At 33.1% G+C, this 19,443-nt stretch overlaps 1 protein-coding gene across 10 annotated transcripts; it reads left to right on the top strand.

The window, feature by feature from the left end:
• The first annotated feature begins 448 nt into the window (after nucleotides 1–448).
• On the top strand, nucleotides 449–15,785 carry LOC141667661 (histone-lysine N-methyltransferase ATX2-like). 10 transcript variants are annotated; one of them, XR_012552733.1, is made up of 13 exons: nucleotides 6,955–6,999; nucleotides 7,269–7,361; nucleotides 7,457–7,547; nucleotides 8,606–8,770; nucleotides 9,742–9,927; nucleotides 10,311–10,358; nucleotides 12,155–12,226; nucleotides 12,485–12,541; nucleotides 13,384–13,452; nucleotides 13,636–13,846; nucleotides 14,715–14,944; nucleotides 15,091–15,171; nucleotides 15,323–15,785. XR_012552733.1 is itself a non-coding variant. In XM_074474267.1 (12 exons), exons 6-11 carry the CDS (start codon nucleotides 4,792–4,794, stop codon nucleotides 7,504–7,506), a joined length of 693 nt encoding a protein of 230 aa, XP_074330368.1. In that variant the 5' UTR covers nucleotides 449–891; nucleotides 1,314–1,982; nucleotides 3,735–4,078; nucleotides 4,294–4,342; nucleotides 4,545–4,619; nucleotides 4,714–4,791; the 3' UTR covers nucleotides 7,507–7,547; nucleotides 8,606–8,745. The 10 variants fall into 10 exon arrangements, 6 of the variants coding, with proteins under 6 accessions (XP_074330368.1, XP_074330376.1, XP_074330382.1 ...); XR_012552729.1 differs by having other exon boundaries at nucleotides 15,265–15,785; XM_074474267.1 differs by lacking the exons at nucleotides 9,742–9,927; nucleotides 10,311–10,358; nucleotides 12,155–12,226; ... (4 more) ...; nucleotides 15,091–15,171; nucleotides 15,323–15,785 and adding exons at nucleotides 449–891; nucleotides 1,314–1,982; nucleotides 3,735–4,078; ... (3 more) ...; nucleotides 5,729–5,852; nucleotides 5,926–6,030 and having other exon boundaries at nucleotides 6,824–6,999; nucleotides 8,606–8,745.
• The last annotated feature ends 3,658 nt before the right edge of the window (nucleotides 15,786–19,443 follow it).

Genomic DNA, 19,443 nt, shown 5'->3' with positions numbered 1-19,443 from the left:
TTATAGTATTCAATTAGGATTTTGAATTATACTACAAAATCTGGTGATATTCAATCAGGATTTTAAACTATATTTAAAAATCTGAAGGTATTCAACTGACATTATTTAAAATCCATTAAAATCTGATAGTATTCACATGATGACGGATTTTATGGAATTTATAAAATGATGGATTTTGTGGTATTATTGAATGTATTTTATGATTTTTGAAATCCCATCATAATTCATAAGATTTTGAAGGATTGTGTTTAAATCCTAAAACTATTTATCAACTTTACGATATTTTATCTAGAATCCACGTAAAATCAAAATCTGATATAATCTATTAAAATCCATGAATTATATATAATATATTAAAATCTTAGTTCAATACACCACTAATTGTTTCGATATCTGTGTTGTATAAATAATACCCATTTTTTTTTGGAAAAAAACACAATCTGTTTTGATCATTTTTACCCAGAAGTAGAATTGTGTTGAGGAAACCCAGCACTCTTGAGCAAAGGGAAACTCTTGAGTAGGGAGCAAATGGGCAGGGCACAAGAGGCGAATAACCAGTTTGGTAAATTGATAGTATCAACACCTCAAATGGAAACTACAACACAAGATTCACCCTATTACAAAACCCCATTATTTATAACTATTCTTTCACAACTACAACACCCTCATCTTCCAAACCACAAGTTTCCATTTACTTAACTCAATCATCATGCTTCTCAAAACCCATCTTGTATCCTCCTTTTTCTCTATGCAACCATTTTCCACCTCTCGAAAACCCGAAAATAGTCATCCAATTCTTGGGTTCTTTCCCCACCCACAAATTGTATTTTCACAAGTTCAGGCCTCAAGTACAGCTTTTTCCAGATTTGGGTATTGCGGATTTTAGTCTCGGTCAGTTACTTTTGCGCAATTTTATGATTATTACTGGTTATTTTGTAAATGATAAAGATTTAATTTTGATCATAAGTTGATGTAATTGGTAATTAGTAGAGATTTGTGTTATTTGATGGAATGTGGATTGTCGGATTTTTTGCTATGGATTTAAATGATGTTAAGGACTATGTTGGTAAGGTTTTGGACTGTTTCATGTACTTTATACCATGTGTTTGGTTTGGGATGATAAGTTAGCTCGAAAGTTTTGGTTGTTTGAGCATTTTTGGTTTTTTTGGATGATTGTGGCGGAATGTTTAGGAAAATGTTAGGGATGTTTAGGTCATCAGAAAGAAAGTTGATGTTTGGGGTTTTGTTCTGTTTGAATTCTATTAAGTTGAAAAATATTAGCATAGTAAGACATCATCCTATTTGATGTGCAGCATGGAGGATAGAGTGATTCCTCGGTATAGAGTTGTCGAGATACTTAAGTTAGAGAGATTGTTAAAGAAGTCGCCAAATTTCTCGAATGTGGTGGGTTTTCTGGAGGATGCATTCTTGGATAACTTTATATCAAGATTTCCGAGTAATGCTGAGGAGTTGTTGGTGGCTTGTAAAGAACATCTGTTGCAATCTTCTGAAGAAGCAGAAACAGAATAGATTGCATATCTTGATGGATTTGCCAGGAATTGAGATCAACTTATTAACTGGGAGGAGAGAATCATATAGCCATGTATTTTCTGTTCATAACTATGACAGTCATTAATCCTCTTCGACAATCAGAGGATGGATTGTTATATTTTGTGATGAATGATAACTTCTGATATTAGGTTAAAATACAGTTAGAGAATGTACTTCTTCGACACTTTTATAGGGGTCTTATTCATTGGAAGCTTTGGATTGATTATAGTAGAAAGAGCAGTATGACCGTCTCACTGATAGGCACTGTCGCAACTCACAGATCTGGCTTCTACTGATGTGCTTAAATTCCTGATTTAAGTGTCATAGGGGTGAAAAGTTGATTTTTTAACAAAGGCCTGGACAAGAAGTTGGTTACCAGCTTCGACTTTTTGAGTTATCAAGCTGAACAAGCCAAAATCCTAGTATTCGAGGTATGTTGGGGAAAAAAATGTCATTCAACTTTCCAGCTACTTATTGCGAATTTCCTTTCTTGTTTTATTATATGGCCATGATATAATTGGCATTTTCTTCAAGCTAACATGAAATAATAGTTATACTTATCTAGTTATCTGATTATAGTGTTGCCATTAGCAGCTAAAAGATGTATGTATTCTCACTTTCTCAGTTGACCACTGTAAATGTAGCTACACATGCATGCAAGACTTAAAACTGCACCAGCCTTAATAACCATGAAACATGTATGACAAACGGAACCTGCAACTTTAAACCAACTTTCAAGTCTAAATTAACTGATTTAATATGTTTGTCAGATAACAAACAATAAATTTGAAGTTGAGTTAATTTTAAAAATTAGGAAGGAGGTGGTCCCCCAAATACATTTGTAGATTATATTTAGAACTAAACTTTTTTCTAAACGCATACGTTATACAAAAGTAACTCCCCAATTTTGAGATGGCACAGTTGCATATTTTTGCAGGCAAAAGAAGAATTGTAGATATACCTTGTTAACTTGCCACATTATGCGTATATAGTCAAACACTTGTCAAACATTTTACCCCCATTCTCAGTACTCGTCTCCTTCCTCCAACGCCCCCTCTCCAAAACATTACCCTAATAATATAAATTAAGGAAACTCCTTTTAAATTGTAATAAAACTTTGTAATATATTTCAGTTAACTTTATTCCCGAATTTTTATGTAAAATAAATACAAAAAATTGATACTGATCTTAAAATTTTTTTCTCATTTTAAAAGTACACTTTTTTTTTCCAAAAATGTTGTTTGGCTTTAGTCAAATCTATTAGGCAGTACCAGATCCCACAATTTATATGCTTATTTTTTTGTTTTTTGGTACCACAATATGGTAGTAGATTATATTTAGAATTAAATTTATCCCCAATATCATATGATATGTTATAGTAAATCCCCAAATCCCAGAAGCATATGTTGTACTGAAGTATCTCCACAATTTTGAGATAATTGCATGCAAAAAAAGAATTTTAAAGATACTCCTTGGCACCTTGTGTATATATCTAGTCATACACTTGTCAACATTATACCCCCATTTTCAATCCCCGGCCCCACCCTCTTTAAAAAATTACCATAATAATATATATGTAGAATATTTCTTAAAAATATTGATCTAACTTTATATTATATTTTAGTTAACTTCATTCCCAAATATTTATGTAAAATAGATAAAAAAAAATGATATGATTCCTTGCTATTAAAACTAGGGATTAATTGTTCTCTAAAAGCATCTTCTCATTTTTTAAAATACACTTTTTTCCAAAAATGTTAATTGGAAAAAAACTGATATGATTCCTTGCTTTTTTCGAATCTGTTAGACAGTATCAGGTCTCACATTTTATATTCTTATTTTTTGATACCACATATATATTTGTAGATTATATTTAGAATTTAACTTATCCCCAAAAGCATCCGTTATGCTATAGTAACTCCCCAATTCCCAAAAGTGTATGTTTTAAAATAATTGCATATTTTTGCATGCAAAAAAAGAATCGTGAAGATACCCTATTAAGTTAGCACCTTGTGTATATATAGTCATACACTTCTCAAACATTATACCCCGTTTCAATACTCATCTCCTTCCTCCAACAGCCCCCGCTCCCCAAGTTCATTTTTCACTCATCTATATCTTCTCTCTCAAAACCCCAACTTTCGCTGTTTGTCTAAATCTATCTTGTCAATCTATATTTCTAGAATGAGCAACCGCACAAATATCCATAAAATGGCCAGAGCTTCAGTCAAGTACATTCCTCTCGATGAGGAATATGAAGCCACTGCTCCCTCTGATGATGTATCTAGAGCTTTGAAGAAAGGGAATGTTTCAGAACGTTCCGGTTCTGATAATCAATGGGAGAAACTGAAAGGTAGAGAAGGGGTAGATGAAACAAAGAAAAGCAAGAAAGGAGATTAACCTGTACTAAGATGCTTGAAGCATATGAAAATGGTTCAGCTGTCACAGTTGGATTAGCATCTGCATGGGAATCGAGAAATAAAATTGATAAGAATGATGCAGATGTATGTACCAAATAATGGAGGTGGTATGTTTTCTATTCTTACTTTTTGATTGATTCTCTCTAAATTTATTTCAATAAATTGGGGATTAGTCAAGATTATATGTGTGTGTGTGTGTGTATCTGCGTGTGTTATGAATTGAATTAGCTGATTACATGGGATTTCTCTGTGTGTGTGCGCGCTTGCTTGCGTGTATTTTATACTTGATAAAGCTTGTAAGATTTGTACTTCTGGAAAACAGGGTAACTATTGATGGCGAGCGAACGAGATTTATTGGTTTAAAATGCAAGGCAAGTACTTCTGATTAGTTTGCTCTAATTAATTGTAATTCGCTATTTAAATTTCCTAATTTCGTTACATTTTAAACGGGATTTTCCTTTTTCGTTAAATATCAGAAAAATCAGGAAAATGAAAGTTTTTTTTTTTGCAAAACAAACAGAGCTTTGTCTAAAATCATATATATGTTGCTAACATTGAAGATTGGAGGTACAGGTTTATTGGCCTTTGGATGAAAACTGGTACTGTGGCCACATCTCTGGGTACAATCCATTTACTGACAGGCATCAGGTAATTCCTCTTTTATCAGTGCATATATATGTACTGTTGTAACAAATAACCAAAAAGTATCGTAATTTGCATCTTATTTGTCAAAATGATGTAGGTAAAATAAGACGACGGTGATGAGGAACACCTAGTACTGTCGAATCAGAAAATCTCATTTTATGTTTCTCCTAAAGAGATGCAGCTACTTAATTTAAGCCATGGTCGACATCCAGATGTTGATATCCGTGATGTTGATGACATGGTTGCTTTGGCTGCCATGCTAGATCACTCTTCTAACGCTAATCCTAGGCCCGGGGATATGATATGGGCAAAGGTTACTGGTAGGTGTAACTATAATATATTTTCTGCCTTTTCTTATGTATGATGTATCTAGAGGTTAACATTTGGAATTTGGATAACGTTCAATATTTCTATCTTGTATAAGGAATCCCTAATTACATGAAATTGTATTGCCACACACCAAACAAAAATAAATTTGGTCAGTAACATAGCTGAATCTCTTTCTTTTTTTACCAAAATGACGTAGAACCATTACCGTTTTTCTAAATTTCATTTTCCATGGTTTTCTTTTATTTTTAAAAAAATTAACAGTTATTGACCGATGCTGGTAATCCTTTTATTTTTTACATTCTTAAATTTTTTGTGTTTGAAAAAATTGTGTGCGCATTGCGTGTTAAAGAGTAAAATTTAGCCTTCGCACAATGCGCAGTTTGGTTGTTACCATTAACAAACAAATGAAAAGATTTGGTATTTATTTTGTTTTTCCTACCTTTGTAGTCATTTTCTTTTATTATTCTTCAATTTACCAGAAGTAGTGTAGCACCCAACCATTTGGGGTATCTGATGTGGTTTAATAAGAATTGTGTATGAATAAAATAAGAAACAAAATGACCGTAAATCTAAAATATGCAAGTTCCCTTATGGGTTTTATTTCACAGTCAATTCAGTTCCTTTAAATTCTGTCTAGTTGTGGAATGTTAAGGATTTTATTTATGCTTGGCCTATATTGTTAACTTGCAATAGAGTTGTTTAAACTTACTTTCTCTTAATGATTTCCATCTGTTCAATGATGTGTTATTTTGTTATACACGTTGGAAAACCTGTTAATGCAGGGCATCCTATGTGGCCTGCAATTGTTTTGGATGAATCTGCTGCAAGTAATATTGAATTATTGAACAAAATTTCTGGAGAGCAATCAGTTCTGGTTCAATTCTTTGGTGACCATGATTTTGCTAGGTATGCAATTAATCGCATATGTATGTAAAAACCTGATTATCTGGTACTCAGTCCCTTCTCTTGTTTTATACAGGCTTAGCAAGAAACAAGTTATTCCATTTCTTAAAGGACTTTATTCAAAATTACACCGAAAGTGCAAGAGATCAAATTTCCGGAGAAGCTTGATGGAAGCAATGACGTAAGAAACTTTGAGTTATTTTTTTTTTCCATAAAATTAAGGAGATATAACCATAATAGTAACATGTGGGAACATTTGAATGATGGAGTCAAAATTATGATCAATACTTTGTATAATAGAACTGCCTCCTGTGAGCGGACTGGGAAATGGATCTCTGAACATGCTTCTAGCAGCATCTACCTCATTTATTTATATTTCCTTTATTTGTGTTCATTCTCTAGTGACAATTTTACTCAATTAGTCAACTGCCCAAATTTATAACACTTATCTCCTTTCAAAGTATCATTTATTGAGTTTTTGCTGTTTAGATCTTTACTTAGTACTCATTATTGTATGTAATTAAAATATATGGCAGCATGGATTGTACATAAGAGGAAAAAATAAATTATTTGTTCTTTTTCTGTCAGCAGTTATTAATTGACTACACACCTTTTCTTGGTTTACCTTTTCTGTGAGGACTTTGTACACTATCTCACTTGAAATTATATTAGTTATCTAGTCAATTGCATCACTAGCTTCAGACCATCAAAATGCTTCTATATCATGCTATTGCTAAACTTTTCTTACTATATATCTTTACCTTGTTTTCTTTTGGGTGGGTAGTTTTATTTGGAGAATTACAACTTTATTGTATCGTAAATTAGACAATGAGAGTATGCACATGTCTGAAGAGAAAGTGACAAGGTCTTGAGCTTATTTTAGTCCCAGTGGTTGATCTTTTTGTATTCATCTATGCTTGTTGACATATAAGGGTAAAAGTTACTATTAAAAACTTCCACTTTGGTTTTGTCAGGTATCTTGGTGATGAAAAGCTTCCAAATGAAATGCTATCATTGCAAAGTAGTAATAAGAGTAACTTGGAAAGCGCAAGTGGAGAGGAAGATGGTACAAGAGCTGAAGATATTCCAAAGAACTTAAACCTTAGAAGTTGCCGATTTGAAGTTGGGGGTTTGCAAATAAAAAACCTGGGTATCTGGAATCAGTTAACATTGAATTTGTTTGTTTTTGTGTCTTGCAATTTGCATTATTCTTAAAAGCAATTATTACGTGACTTTCTTGTTATCTCTATTGTAGTAGCTTAATGCTTTGTCTAACTTCTTTGAGAGTTGTGGCAAAATCACAAGTACTTTATATTGTAACAGGAATGATTGCGAAAGAGTCATTAACTACTGAACTATAAATATTTATTGTTTATTGAAGGTGGTTTTTCCACTCATACATACTTTTTTTAATAACAGGAAAGATTCTCAAAGAATCAGAGTTATTATATGATTGTAATTATATTTGTCCAGAGGGATATACCGCAGTGAGAAAGTTTCCTCTGATATCAGGTATTCTTTTTCCTCTTTATGTTTCTATTTTTTAAGTTTAATTCCCTAGTACTTGCTCAGATAATTTTTTCCCCTTCTTAATTGAGAGTTTTCAGATCCAAAAAAAGGTATCTCATGGAAGTTCTCAGAGATGGTAATATGTTGAACAAGCCTATGTTTCGAGTTACATCTGAGAAAGGAGATCGGGTATTTTCTAATTGAATGCTACCAACTTATTCCTGCATCTAACTTTATTTCAGCACATGTTTTACTCTATGTAGATTATAAACTAATACTACAATTTTCCTTTATTTGACATGTTCCTTTAGTACATTAGTATTCTCACAATCTCATGGTAGCTATAATGAATTTCTTTACCAGTTATGTAATATGCTAGAAAGTAGTTGTTTAATTTAATATATTAGGGATTTTTCCGGATCCATTGACATTATGTTGAACAATTTTCATCTGTTGCACATATAATAGGATCCATGTAAGCCCAACTCTTAACACTTTGAAGTGTTAAAGAGAACTGAAAACTTAACATGGTTTTAGACTTCAGGTTGGTAGGATATCGGGTTTGAGTCCCTCCGACCCTTATATTCTCATTAAATTGATGTGTCCTGTGGTGGACCCAACACGGGTTAGAGCGGCCTAGTTATTAAAATTAAATTGGAAACTTGTCCCATAAAGGAATAATCACCTAGCGATCCACCCTTCCAACCCAAATAAGTGGGATTTCGAGTGAGGGGGATGTTAAAGATAAAAGAGGTTCCAATTATGCCCATGTCAGTTTAAGAGAATCGGTAGGTTAACATCGTCTCACCTCGAACAGGTCTTTAAATGAAGATGACTTGTTTAAAAACCAACCAAAAATACTCGATGTACAAAATGAATTCTATATCCTAGCAATGAAATTAGAATTAGAACAAATATTCTTGGGAATTTTAATCAAACTGTAAAGAAAAACAAGTCAAAGTAAATAATATGATGGAGATCTACTCAAAATTTAAATGAAATGTTTTATGATATCAAGCACTTTGTCACAGCAGTCCACAATCTAGTTGAAAGTATTTCACCTTGATAGTACAAAAAAATCGATTAACTAACACACCAATTAGTAATAATTTTAATCAAATAATAATATTTTACGGTCTTGACTTGGGCTAGTAGAGTAAATTAATAATTTCTTTAAATGCTTTAAACAAAAAAAATAATTTAAAAGCTGAAGGGCCCAATTAAAATATGCTTGTTTTCTTTGGCAGTTTGAGGGACCAACTTCATCTTCCTGTTGGGATAAACTTTACGGAAAATTAAGGAAGTTGCACAGTCCTGATGCTTTGAATGCTTTTGAAGAACAGAACAAGATTGTTAGATCTGGTCCTAATTTTTTTGGATTTTCTCATCCTGAAATCAGGGAACTTATACAGGTATTTTGGTATCTTCTTATAAGATTCACTCCATCTCAAATTGGATTTGCATGTTGTATTTGAGGAGTCAAATGTCTATTGATGATCACTTGGTCAAAGATAAAAGTGGTTGCATCATACGTCGAATATATAAATTGTTCCGGAGCCTAATAGTCTATCTTCAAGAGAGATTTTTTCTTAGAGGAAGCATTGTATTGACAGATTAGCATTTCCATTTGAAGCGGAATAATGGAATCACAAGTATAATTGGTAGTGAGCTATACGGCAGTAGAAATGAGTTCATTGACTGGATTAATTGCTTAATTTAGATTTCCATTTTTAAGGACTTGCAAAATTACCTTGGACAGTGTCACATTCTAATATTTGTCATTTGGCCAGAGTTTTATGTTCATGGAATATTGGGTTGTTTCTACCCCATATATTATACATTACATGTGCATTGCTGATGTTGACAGTTAATTTGGGATATAAGCGTTACTTTCGATTATTAAAAAGACGTTGTGTGCTTTTAGGTGTGCGTAAGTAGCAGAGTAAGCATATAGGAACCCTATGCCACCTATATCTTCACATCTGAAGTCTAATTCTGTTGTTTTTCTGTATTTGACTTTGGTATAATATATCAATCATAGAATAAATTTTAATCTTTTGAACTAACTATGAATACCATGTTCTCAAATTATATATAATTGCTGAGGCTGAAGACCAATCATGCCTGTGTGGCCTTCTTGTAATGTCTATGTTTATTGTGTTTAGTCCTTTAATATGTTGCGGGGAGTTTGTAATGTCTTGTAATCTTTTAATATGTTTAGTCCTTTATAGTTGTCTAGTTACATCCTATATAGATAATTGAACTATCATTCTTGACACGTAGTTTCTCTACTCGCCCTTTAATGTATGACAGAAATTCTGTTCAATTATATGAATAAATTAATGACAGAATTGTGTAACAAGTTTTTCTACATGGATGCCAGATATTACGTGCTTTATATATTTACACTCGTAGTACATTATATCAACAGCTTTCTTTAACTAAGGAACGGCCCTCGCATTCCTCTAAGTTCGCATTCAAAAGGTGTGAAGATCTTGCAGTCGGTTACAGATCTATTCATATTACATGGAAAGACCTTGACAAATGCAATGTCTGCCATACGGATGAGGTATAACCCAGTACATAAACCAAGAAAGGACTGTGAGCAAGTAAATCTTTGTATATTTTATGCTTAATTATGGACTATTGTGTGTTAGAATATGTGGGGAAGGGTATAAAAGAGTATTATGGCCCTTTTTTAGAACTGTCTTTAAACTTTCCTGTACCATAACATTTATATGTACGGAGACCTACGCTGAGCGATGCTATGTTCATACTTGTGACCAGCACACTTAAACAACTCTGTCAGTATGCATCACTCTCATTGTGTGTATGCTTTGGGAGGCCTCTTTGCCTGAGCTCACAGTGCCTACTTTTTATTTTATATTGTTCTTGTATATACTTTTTTAAAAGCCTCTTTACCTGAGCTCACAGTATCTTTTGTTCTTTTAGGAGTATGACATTAACCCGTTTCTGCAGTGCGAAAATTGCAGGATGTTGGTAAGTGCTTTACTTTTATTGTGAGATTCTATCTGTGAACCAAAGATATCTTTTATACTACTCTCTGCTATATTCCCACTAAATTTGGTTTGTACTAAAAAATAGAAACAAATAGAAAATTAAAGAGGCATTCACCTTAAATCATGACAAGATAACAATCCATGCACGTCCTACTTGTTAAGGTGTTATCTAGCGATGTTAAGGCATCCAGTCAATTTAATTGGTTGAGACATCTGCTTTGCCTTATATTAGTGGCTAAGGTGATACTTAGCGGCTAGCTTCATGTTCTCTATTATATGCATTGTATACAAAGTGCAATATTTAATATATAATCTTGTCGATCATTGCATTATAGTAAAATTTATAAGCTTATAAATTGACGATAAAGATAGTTATCGTCAAACTATTGCGTATGAATAATTATTTACCGCTGGATGTTTATTATGTAATATAGAAATTTCTTTCACTGCATAATATATTCACAGGCATATAGTATCAATAATATTGATATATTTTCAATTTTGAATCTACGTCAATTGTGAAAGAAAGATACAGTATATGGAACAAGCAGAAAGCATTTAAATTTTCCGTTTCCTTTAGGATATTTAATTTAAGTTGTTTGATGCGACAAGGAACTAAAAAGAAGGAAAACAACAAAAGAAAAGATATAGATAAATTAAACGCAGAAAATCCACTGGCCTAGGATTCCTCAACCGTAGTATCTCAATTTGCAAAACATACAAGGAATCTCAATTTATTAATCAATTAAAGTCTTCCAATAATAAAGATTAGGAGAAAAATATAAAACCTAAACACCAAGTAGAATCTTAATAATACAAGAATCCTATTCTAATTATGTACCATTATTTAGTATATTCCTAGTGATCAATATATATAATTTAACTATAAAAAATTATTTAATATATTCCTAATTAATAATATTAAATAAATAGAAAGTAATATTTTAATTCATGCTTGCATCATTGTTACACTTTTTTCCCAATAGTAGACTACGATGTCTGTATCAAATTTTCTGTTTGAAGTTTAAATTCAAACTCTAAAGTATGACCACCGCAGATGTAACTGATCTTGCTTTTTATCTTGTGTATATCTAAAAATACGTGAACCGAATATACTAGAGGCACATAAAAACAAATGAGTGGTTAGGAATATAGAAACTAATTTACAGGTATACAAAAGCAGCAAGTCCACTGTGCTGTAAGTCGCAACCTACATCTAAGAAGTCAGCACTATATCGGGCCATGGAGACACAAAAGGGACTAGATATTCCAGAGATGGTGCATGGACCTTTGTGCTCGATATGTAGCACTGTCTATCAACATCTTAAATATCTGGAAACAGCAGATCTGTCGTGTTCTGTTTTAGCATAGTGCATAGACTCAACATTTGCAAATAAAATCTAGCACTACAGATTATTTATGTAATTAAATAACACAAAACAAGATAAAAATGGTATGTAGCTTTACTTCATACGTGTTTTCAGGCTAGTCATATATAATGTGGCATCTGCAATATATAATTGATGCTCATTATCTTGAGGTCTAAAGAGACATTATTCAAAATCCTTCATTTATGCTATTGGCACTTCGATAATTAAAACTAATAATAATGATGATGATTAATTCTTTGTGAGGTAGAAAATAATTTTTTATAGTAAGAAAGTCTAGGTCCTTGAGATCTTACTTAAAGTGGTATTTGCATACCAGGTTTTCTCTTTATATTTTTAGTTTTTATATAGTAAATCAGTAAATTATGCTCTTTTGTTGACAATCCAGCGTTCTGCAGAAACTTTCTTTCTAGATGAGAGAAAAATGGAGCCCATCGACGGGCTGAATAGAATGAACAAGGTATTTATCTATATCTTAATTTATATTTTTATTTGGACGTAGTTAACTATTTTTGATTGTGACTGTTCTCTTCTTTCCACATCTATGTCTACATTTTTCTTTGAATTTTCAGTTGCATATTTTAAACTGCTCCTTAAAGACATCGGAGTCCCTAAAAAACATGACGGGGATTAGTGGCTTAAAGATGCTGTGCTTCAACTAATTTATTGTTCATATGTATATGCATTAATATTGAGTACGTATCTCGTGTTTATGTAGTATCGCTTGAAGGTTTTGTGTAGCATTTGCAAGGTTTCTCATGGAGCTTGTATCCAGGCAAGTTTTAAGTACTGTAATTACACAAATGTTATAGTACTTACTACTTGCAGTGCATTCACTTTGGATTTTTTTATATATATTTTAACCAGCCTTAAACTAACTATTGACCTAAATTCACTCTGAATGATATAAAGCGTATGTCTTAATTGTTATCAAGATTGATGAACAATAATCAGAAAAGTAAAGAATATTCAGGACTGCAATATTTTGCATCTTGATTTTTTTCACTTTTATATGTTTGTTGCAAGTTAATCATATCCTTGTAATGATTACAAGGACTTCAGTCCTCGGTTTTATAGGATCCTCTAAATTTTGGAAGCTGATATCTTCTATAACTAATAATGCAATATTTCCTTTTTTATACTTGTGAATCCTACGATTTATAGTATTATTAATTGACCTTTAAAAAGTTGGTTTTTGGAAATTAAAATAGAGATGTGTAACCTGGTGGATAATTCGTACATGTGTCATGACAGCGGATCCTTTTTCTGCTACAAACTTTTATAGGTCTTTTTGAATATAAGTGTTACTGACCTGCATAAATGACCCTCACCGATGATATGATTTTTATTGTCTGTTCCAACTTCCACAGAACTCTGCCCAACCACCTACTTAACGTTTTCAGAATGTTATCTTTTTGGACCCCCTCCTACCCTCCAAATATGATAATTTTTTTTGCTTTTTTGTGTTAACCTAGCAGCATTAGCTATCTGTTGTTTAACTCTGTTTTCTCTCTATTTTTCATATGAATTTGAATCAGTGTTTTTATCTATAAGTTATTCTTCCAGCACAAGTATCTTGACTAATTTGACATACTCGTTTGTTCTTGCTAATTACAGTGTTCGCACAGCAGTTGTCGTGTAGCTTATCATCCCCTTTGTGCAAGGACTGCTGGCTTTTATCATGAGGTGATTTTTTTCGTTCTAATCTTTTGATAAACTTGGCTTAGAATTGCATGGATGCAGCATATTGTGAATCGTATTCTCTGCGATTTATTTCGTATGCATATGAATGTTCTGTTTCCTTTATTATTTTGGTTTTGTCTGTCTCCATCGACCAGTGTAACCATATTTTTGTATATATCTACTTAGTTCGAGAATGAAGACAGATTATGTCACAATTCTGGGAAGGAGGACGAGGACAACCTGCGCATTCGTTTGATTTCCTATTGCAAAAGGCATAGGCGACCATCTGATAAGGGTATTGTGGTTCAAGATAAGATTGGTCAAAGTGCCTGTCAACAATCAGACTATATTCCTTCACCTAATCCATCTGGCTGTGCTAGAACTGGTTTGTTTTTCAGTTAGTACTTATCTTATATATTTTCATCGTTCTTAGTTTGGGTTAAGCAACTCTGCATATGTTGAAAAGATTAATGATGTCACTACTCTTAGACCTTAGTATGTCTCCTAAGTATATTTCACTTCTTATTATTTTGTTTATCTGTTACACTAATGTATAAAAAACGAAAGCATGCATGTGCAATCTCTTTCTGATGAGGAAATTACTAAGCAGAGATAGATATTGATTCAATGTGAAATATTATTTAATATATAAATATTTATGTCTAATATATAATGACTTTTTACCTTTTTTCATGTCTAACAATCTTTTACATAGCAGATTAGCCAATAACCAAAGCTGAACAACCAATTACAAAAGATCTCTAGTTCAGCTATAATAGTATAGATAGACAGATATATGGTATAGAAATAGAAGTATAGATTTATATTATATTTTATAAGTATACATATTTATTTGAATTTCTTTTGATTTTCTAACATATCTCTTGAAAGGTAACAGTCTAACAGATGTGGAAATTAATGCTTTTACATATATTGGTTATATGCTGGGCCATTGAAAGTTAACCATAGAATATGTCAGTTGTATCTAAGGTTTTTTTTTTTTTTTTACCTTTTATAAGACCTGGCATTCATTACTAGATTTTTTCTAAAGTTAATGGTTTGATCTACATCTTACGAGAATTAAATTGTTTTTGCTTGATTATATTCTATCATCTTTGCTAATTATTTTTCACACTTCCACTTTCAATCGGGACTTTATTGCCATGATTAAAGTGAATGTATCTCACTTAAAGGCCTGTATAGTTAATGTATTATCGGTTGTGATTGTCATTATAAATTATGAAAGAGCATTTTTAATTATGTAGAGCCATATGACTATCTGAGCCGAAGAGGCAGAAAAGAACCTCAATCTCATGAGATTGTACCTTTGAAGCGCTTATATTGGAGAACAGGCCATACTTAGTTGGCGGACACAGAAAACATGAATCCTTGAGCAGAATGATTCTTTCTCGGTACGTTACTTCCAGTAACATCTCTTCCATGGCTGAGAAATACAGCCACATGAAGAAAACCTTAAACAAGAGACTGTCATTTGGTAAGCATTTTTATCTCTTTTTATTCGCTAGATTTTTGGCTTGTTATAAAAGCTGGAATAAGGCATATATTGTCTTATTTTCTAGACTTTTTTGCACTTTGGTGACTTGTACTAATTATTTTTTTCACTTTGGTGGCCGACTTTAGAAACTGAGCAACTGTGTAGCTATCAAAATAATTTTAAGCCATTTGCATGGCTCCGCATATGGGCCGTTAACGCCGTTAACGGTGAGGCCGGGCATATTGGTCAATTCATATTTCAACGGCTCTATTGTGTGTATATATGCGAGTATAACCCTTAGTTTTGCATACCCAAATCAGATAATCTCCAAAATTGAAGCAGATCTAAACCAAGAATGAACCACCAATGTTGATGCAGAAATTGGGTAATGGAGAAAATGTTGAGTATAATCTGGGTCGTCGATTTCTAACATGTGCTACCCAAACCTGCAACTTCTTCAAATGGCCTGAGCCGGAGTTCAATGGTCGAAGCAGAGGTGTGATTAATGGTCCGTTGAGGAATATAGGGAGGAAGGATAATGATCATATCATGGAGTTGGTGGCAGCTTGAAATGAGTATAGTGAGGAGATCAAGCAGTTGAGAAATGAAGTCACGAAATGGCGTGCATTTGCCGTGTTGCTCATGTTGTATGTTTTCCATACATGATTTAGCTCAGTTGTTGAGGAAAAAGGTGATATCTAGTGTTGCTCCTGTTGTATGTTTTCCTGTTGTAATATGGATTTGAAGGATGTTATGTTATTGTATTAGGACTAGTCTTGTATTAGTGATGTAGTGATGTACTTTGGTTCCTGCTATTAAAGTTGTTGTCTGTGTTATTGTAGTAGTGATGTTATATTAGTAAAATATTATGCCAAAAGAGCAACATTGCCATAATCTTCAACTCAGTCATACAAAATCAGTCATACAAAGAAATACAAAGAAAAACAGTCACTAACAAAATGATCATATACATTTTTGATCATCAGCCATAATTTAAAGTTTTGATCACTAACATAATGCACAAACATAAGTACTCATACAAAGAAACTTAAATCCTCCATCCTGGTTTTGCAGCCATATTATCTTTCTTGCCAACCTTTTTTCTTTTTGCTGCTTCAAGTTGTCTTAAAGTAGTTACTTCATCTCTTTTACTGCCTTCAGCTCCATCATTTTGACCTTGTTGTCTGGTCATTTTTCTTGTTTTAAGTTTCTGCACAGGAGCTTCAACCCTGTCATTTGCAGCTGTAGCAGTGTTGACAAGATTGGTTGTTTTCTACAAAAAAAAATCATTGATTTGTTGTAAGCAATCAAATGGTACAACTAGAGTTTTCCACTAAATTTTAGTACCTTTGCAGAACAGGTCCATGAGTTATGGCCTGTCTTTTTGCAAGTTTTGCAACTAACTGTTGTCTTGGCAATATTTGGCTCTCTTCCTTCCTCTGCAGCCTTCTTTATTTCATCACTTTTCTATTTAAACAATTTTATACATTTGATTAGAAAAAATACTGAAAATATGTAAATGCACAAAGAAGAAGAGCATGCCTTGGTAGGACATGTTCTTGTGTTATGGCTTTGTGCCTTGTAATATTTACAATTCATCTTCATTCCAGTCCTTGGCAATTTGGTTGTATTTGCAGGTATATCATTCTTGGTATTTCTTTTCTTCTTGGGCCTACCAATCTGAGGCCTTATAGTTGGTGGTAGAGGCATTGGTTCAGGGGCCTCTTCCAAAAATTCAGGACCAGCTATTGGTTCTAGTGTGTAACTGTAAAGCTGTTAAATTCAAGAAATTAGTAATGTAGTATAGAGAAATTACTAAAGAATTTGAAGGAAATATATTACCTTCATGTACTGAGGTTTTTTGTAATGATCACTAACATGAATTTCCCAAGGGTCATTCCTAAATGTTATACATGCACATGCATGATAACAAGGAATCCCTGTCAGATCCCATTTCCTGCATGAACAAGTTTTATTATGTAGGTCCACCACTAATTCATGTCCCCCCTTAGAGCATATTACACTGTATTTGGTTCCTTCAGACCATGTTACCACATAACCAGGAGAATAATGTAGGGCCCTAAAAAACCATTTTTTAAGTCATAAACATATAGAGTCATATGTAAGACAAATAGAGTCATAAAGAATTGTACATACTTGTTCAATTTTTTTTGTGCACTGCACTGGGACATATAACCAGTTCCTTTTCCATCATTTTGTCCCTTCTCATTTGTATCCTTCTCATCATTGCTTTATGAATCTCTCTCAACATTGTTAACACTGGTAGGTCCCTGTACTTTCTAATACTGCTATTGGACACCTCACAATGATTGCTAACAAACATATCACTGCAAGGTGTTGTTCTAAAAGCAGACCTAGTCCATTGTTGTCTAGGTTTTTGATTCAGCCACTCATAACACTTGCTAGATACCTTCATTAATTATAGACATAAATGCATAGCTTAGTGACATTGCATATAAATTATAGATATAAATAGATGGTGATTGACCATACCTCCTTATCTTATTCATGTGTAGGTTAAACTCCCATGCAGTGCTTCTTTTGTGTGCTCTTTGACCATATTTTGGAAAAGATGCATTACACAAAATCTGTGTTCAGCATTTGGCACAACAGATTCCAAAGCATTAATTAATCCATGCATAAAACCATTACACATTAGTGCTACTATAAATAGTGGAAGAAATTAAAAAGGAAATACAATTACAAATACCTTTTGCCTATCTGAAATAAAAGTCCAATCCTTGTCATTCACAATTTTAATATCCTGGCAAAAGTACTGCACATTTCCAAGCATCTGTATTTTCAGCCTACACAATTGTCCATGCAATTGGATACATTCCATCATTTGCATCCACTCCAACAGCTGCTAGAAATTGTCCACCATAGGGCCCTTTCAGGTGACAACCATCCAACCCAATAATCCTTCTACAATGTTGACTAAATGCTTCTTTGAGTGGTCCCAGACAAACATAAAATCTCATAAACCTACCTCTATCTGTTTCTGGTTCAGGATTCTCAGTCAAAATCTTAATGGTTGAAGATGGTAGCACTTTTTTCACCTCATGAGCATACTTCCAAACCCGTGTGTACTGCTCCTCATGTGTTCCACTAATTTTCATCAAGGCCCTCCTTTTAGCTCTATAAACAGTATGCTTGCTTACATCAAATTTCAAATCATTCACAATTTTCCTATGAAAAGCATTCACAGGCCATGTTGGGTTCATTCTGAGCTCAGTCTCATGATAATCAGCTATCCAAGATGAATTGATTTGTTTCTGCTTAAATGTGGGTGAACAACTGTGTTTGTTATTTAAGGTCTTGATCTGAAATGTGGGGCTTCCTTTATGCATTGCTGAAGCATAAAGCTTCCATTCACAGGGTTTTTCACACACATACTACACTTTCTTTCCAAAATTCCTACAATTACTGATTGACCTTCTTTCTATAATTGCATGTTTCTTTACTGCCTGTCTAAGTAGTTTGGAATCCCTAAAGCACATTCCTAATTGGAAGACAAGTTTTATCATGTCAATCTTTTCATTAAAAACAGGATAACTTAATTCATCCTCATCAGTTGAATTACCTACCATTCTCTCATCTTCACTATTAGCATACACACTTGAATTACCATCAGAAGCACTATCTACCTTATCATAATAGATATCATCCACATTTTGCTCAAAGATTAAATCATCATCTGATTCATCTATATTGGAACTGTCTGAATGAAATGTTTCATCACTACTTTCCTTTTCTCTAATTTCATAATCCTCATCACTGTCAGGATCTGAAAAGTCTTTGACTAAGCCCTAATTCCCAAAACTCTTGTTCAGTGTCAATTTCTTGTTGTGTAGTGCAAGGGAACTGAGTACCATTCAAATCAATTTCATCATGTTCAGGGGGTATGGGTTCCCTAAATTCTAAGTTTTGTGAAGAAGATAGTGGAGCTTCAAATTTCACAAAGATGTTAACATATCTTTCCTTAGGCATCAGTTCACACATTAACATTACTTCCTCATCTGAATCTAATACAAAGCATGCTCTTTCCATATTTGTACTAGGTAATTTATATCATAACTGGGCAAATCCATCAATGCATCCTATTTCTTTTAACATATTCTTGGTGATTTCAATTAAACTTATTTGATCTGAACTCACATAATCAATATAATCAACTTCACCCCAACATAAGACCTAGGGTTTTCAGTCATTTCACCACCATGATGAAATTTAATAGTAAAATACTCAATTTCTGCATATTGACAAACAATAGAAAACAATTTACACTTTAAACATGTAGTGGGGCATTTAAAAAGTAAAAGAGTTCGATTAGGGCAAAATAAACTATAATCTACCACTTAAACAAATACTTCGAAGTTCTAAGCAACTTAAACATTTACCCAATTACATGCAAAGAACAAAGATTTCAGACATACCACTGTAATCAGGGCATTCACGAGGAGCGTGTACGTGTTCAT

Source organism: Apium graveolens, chromosome 1 (genome assembly GCF_009905375.1).
Source record: "Apium graveolens cultivar Ventura chromosome 1, ASM990537v1, whole genome shotgun sequence".
Lineage (NCBI taxonomy): Eukaryota > Viridiplantae > Streptophyta > Magnoliopsida > Apiales > Apiaceae > Apium > Apium graveolens.
The sequence above is the reverse complement of the archived record's forward strand: the minus strand, read 5'-3'. Positions and strand labels throughout refer to the sequence as shown.

Bases quoted from the DNA above. Each gene is read 5' to 3' on its own strand.
- LOC141667661 (XM_074474230.1), top strand. From the start codon at position 7,476: ATGGAAGTTCTCAGAGATGGTAATATGTTGAACAAGCCTATGTTTCGA. The intron at 8,771-9,741 runs GTATTTTGGTAT...CATGGATGCCAG, and splicing joins AAATCAGGGAACTTATACAG to ATATTACGTGCTTTATATAT. The intron at 10,359-12,154 runs GTAAGTGCTTTA...TTGACAATCCAG, and splicing joins GCGAAAATTGCAGGATGTTG to CGTTCTGCAGAAACTTTCTT.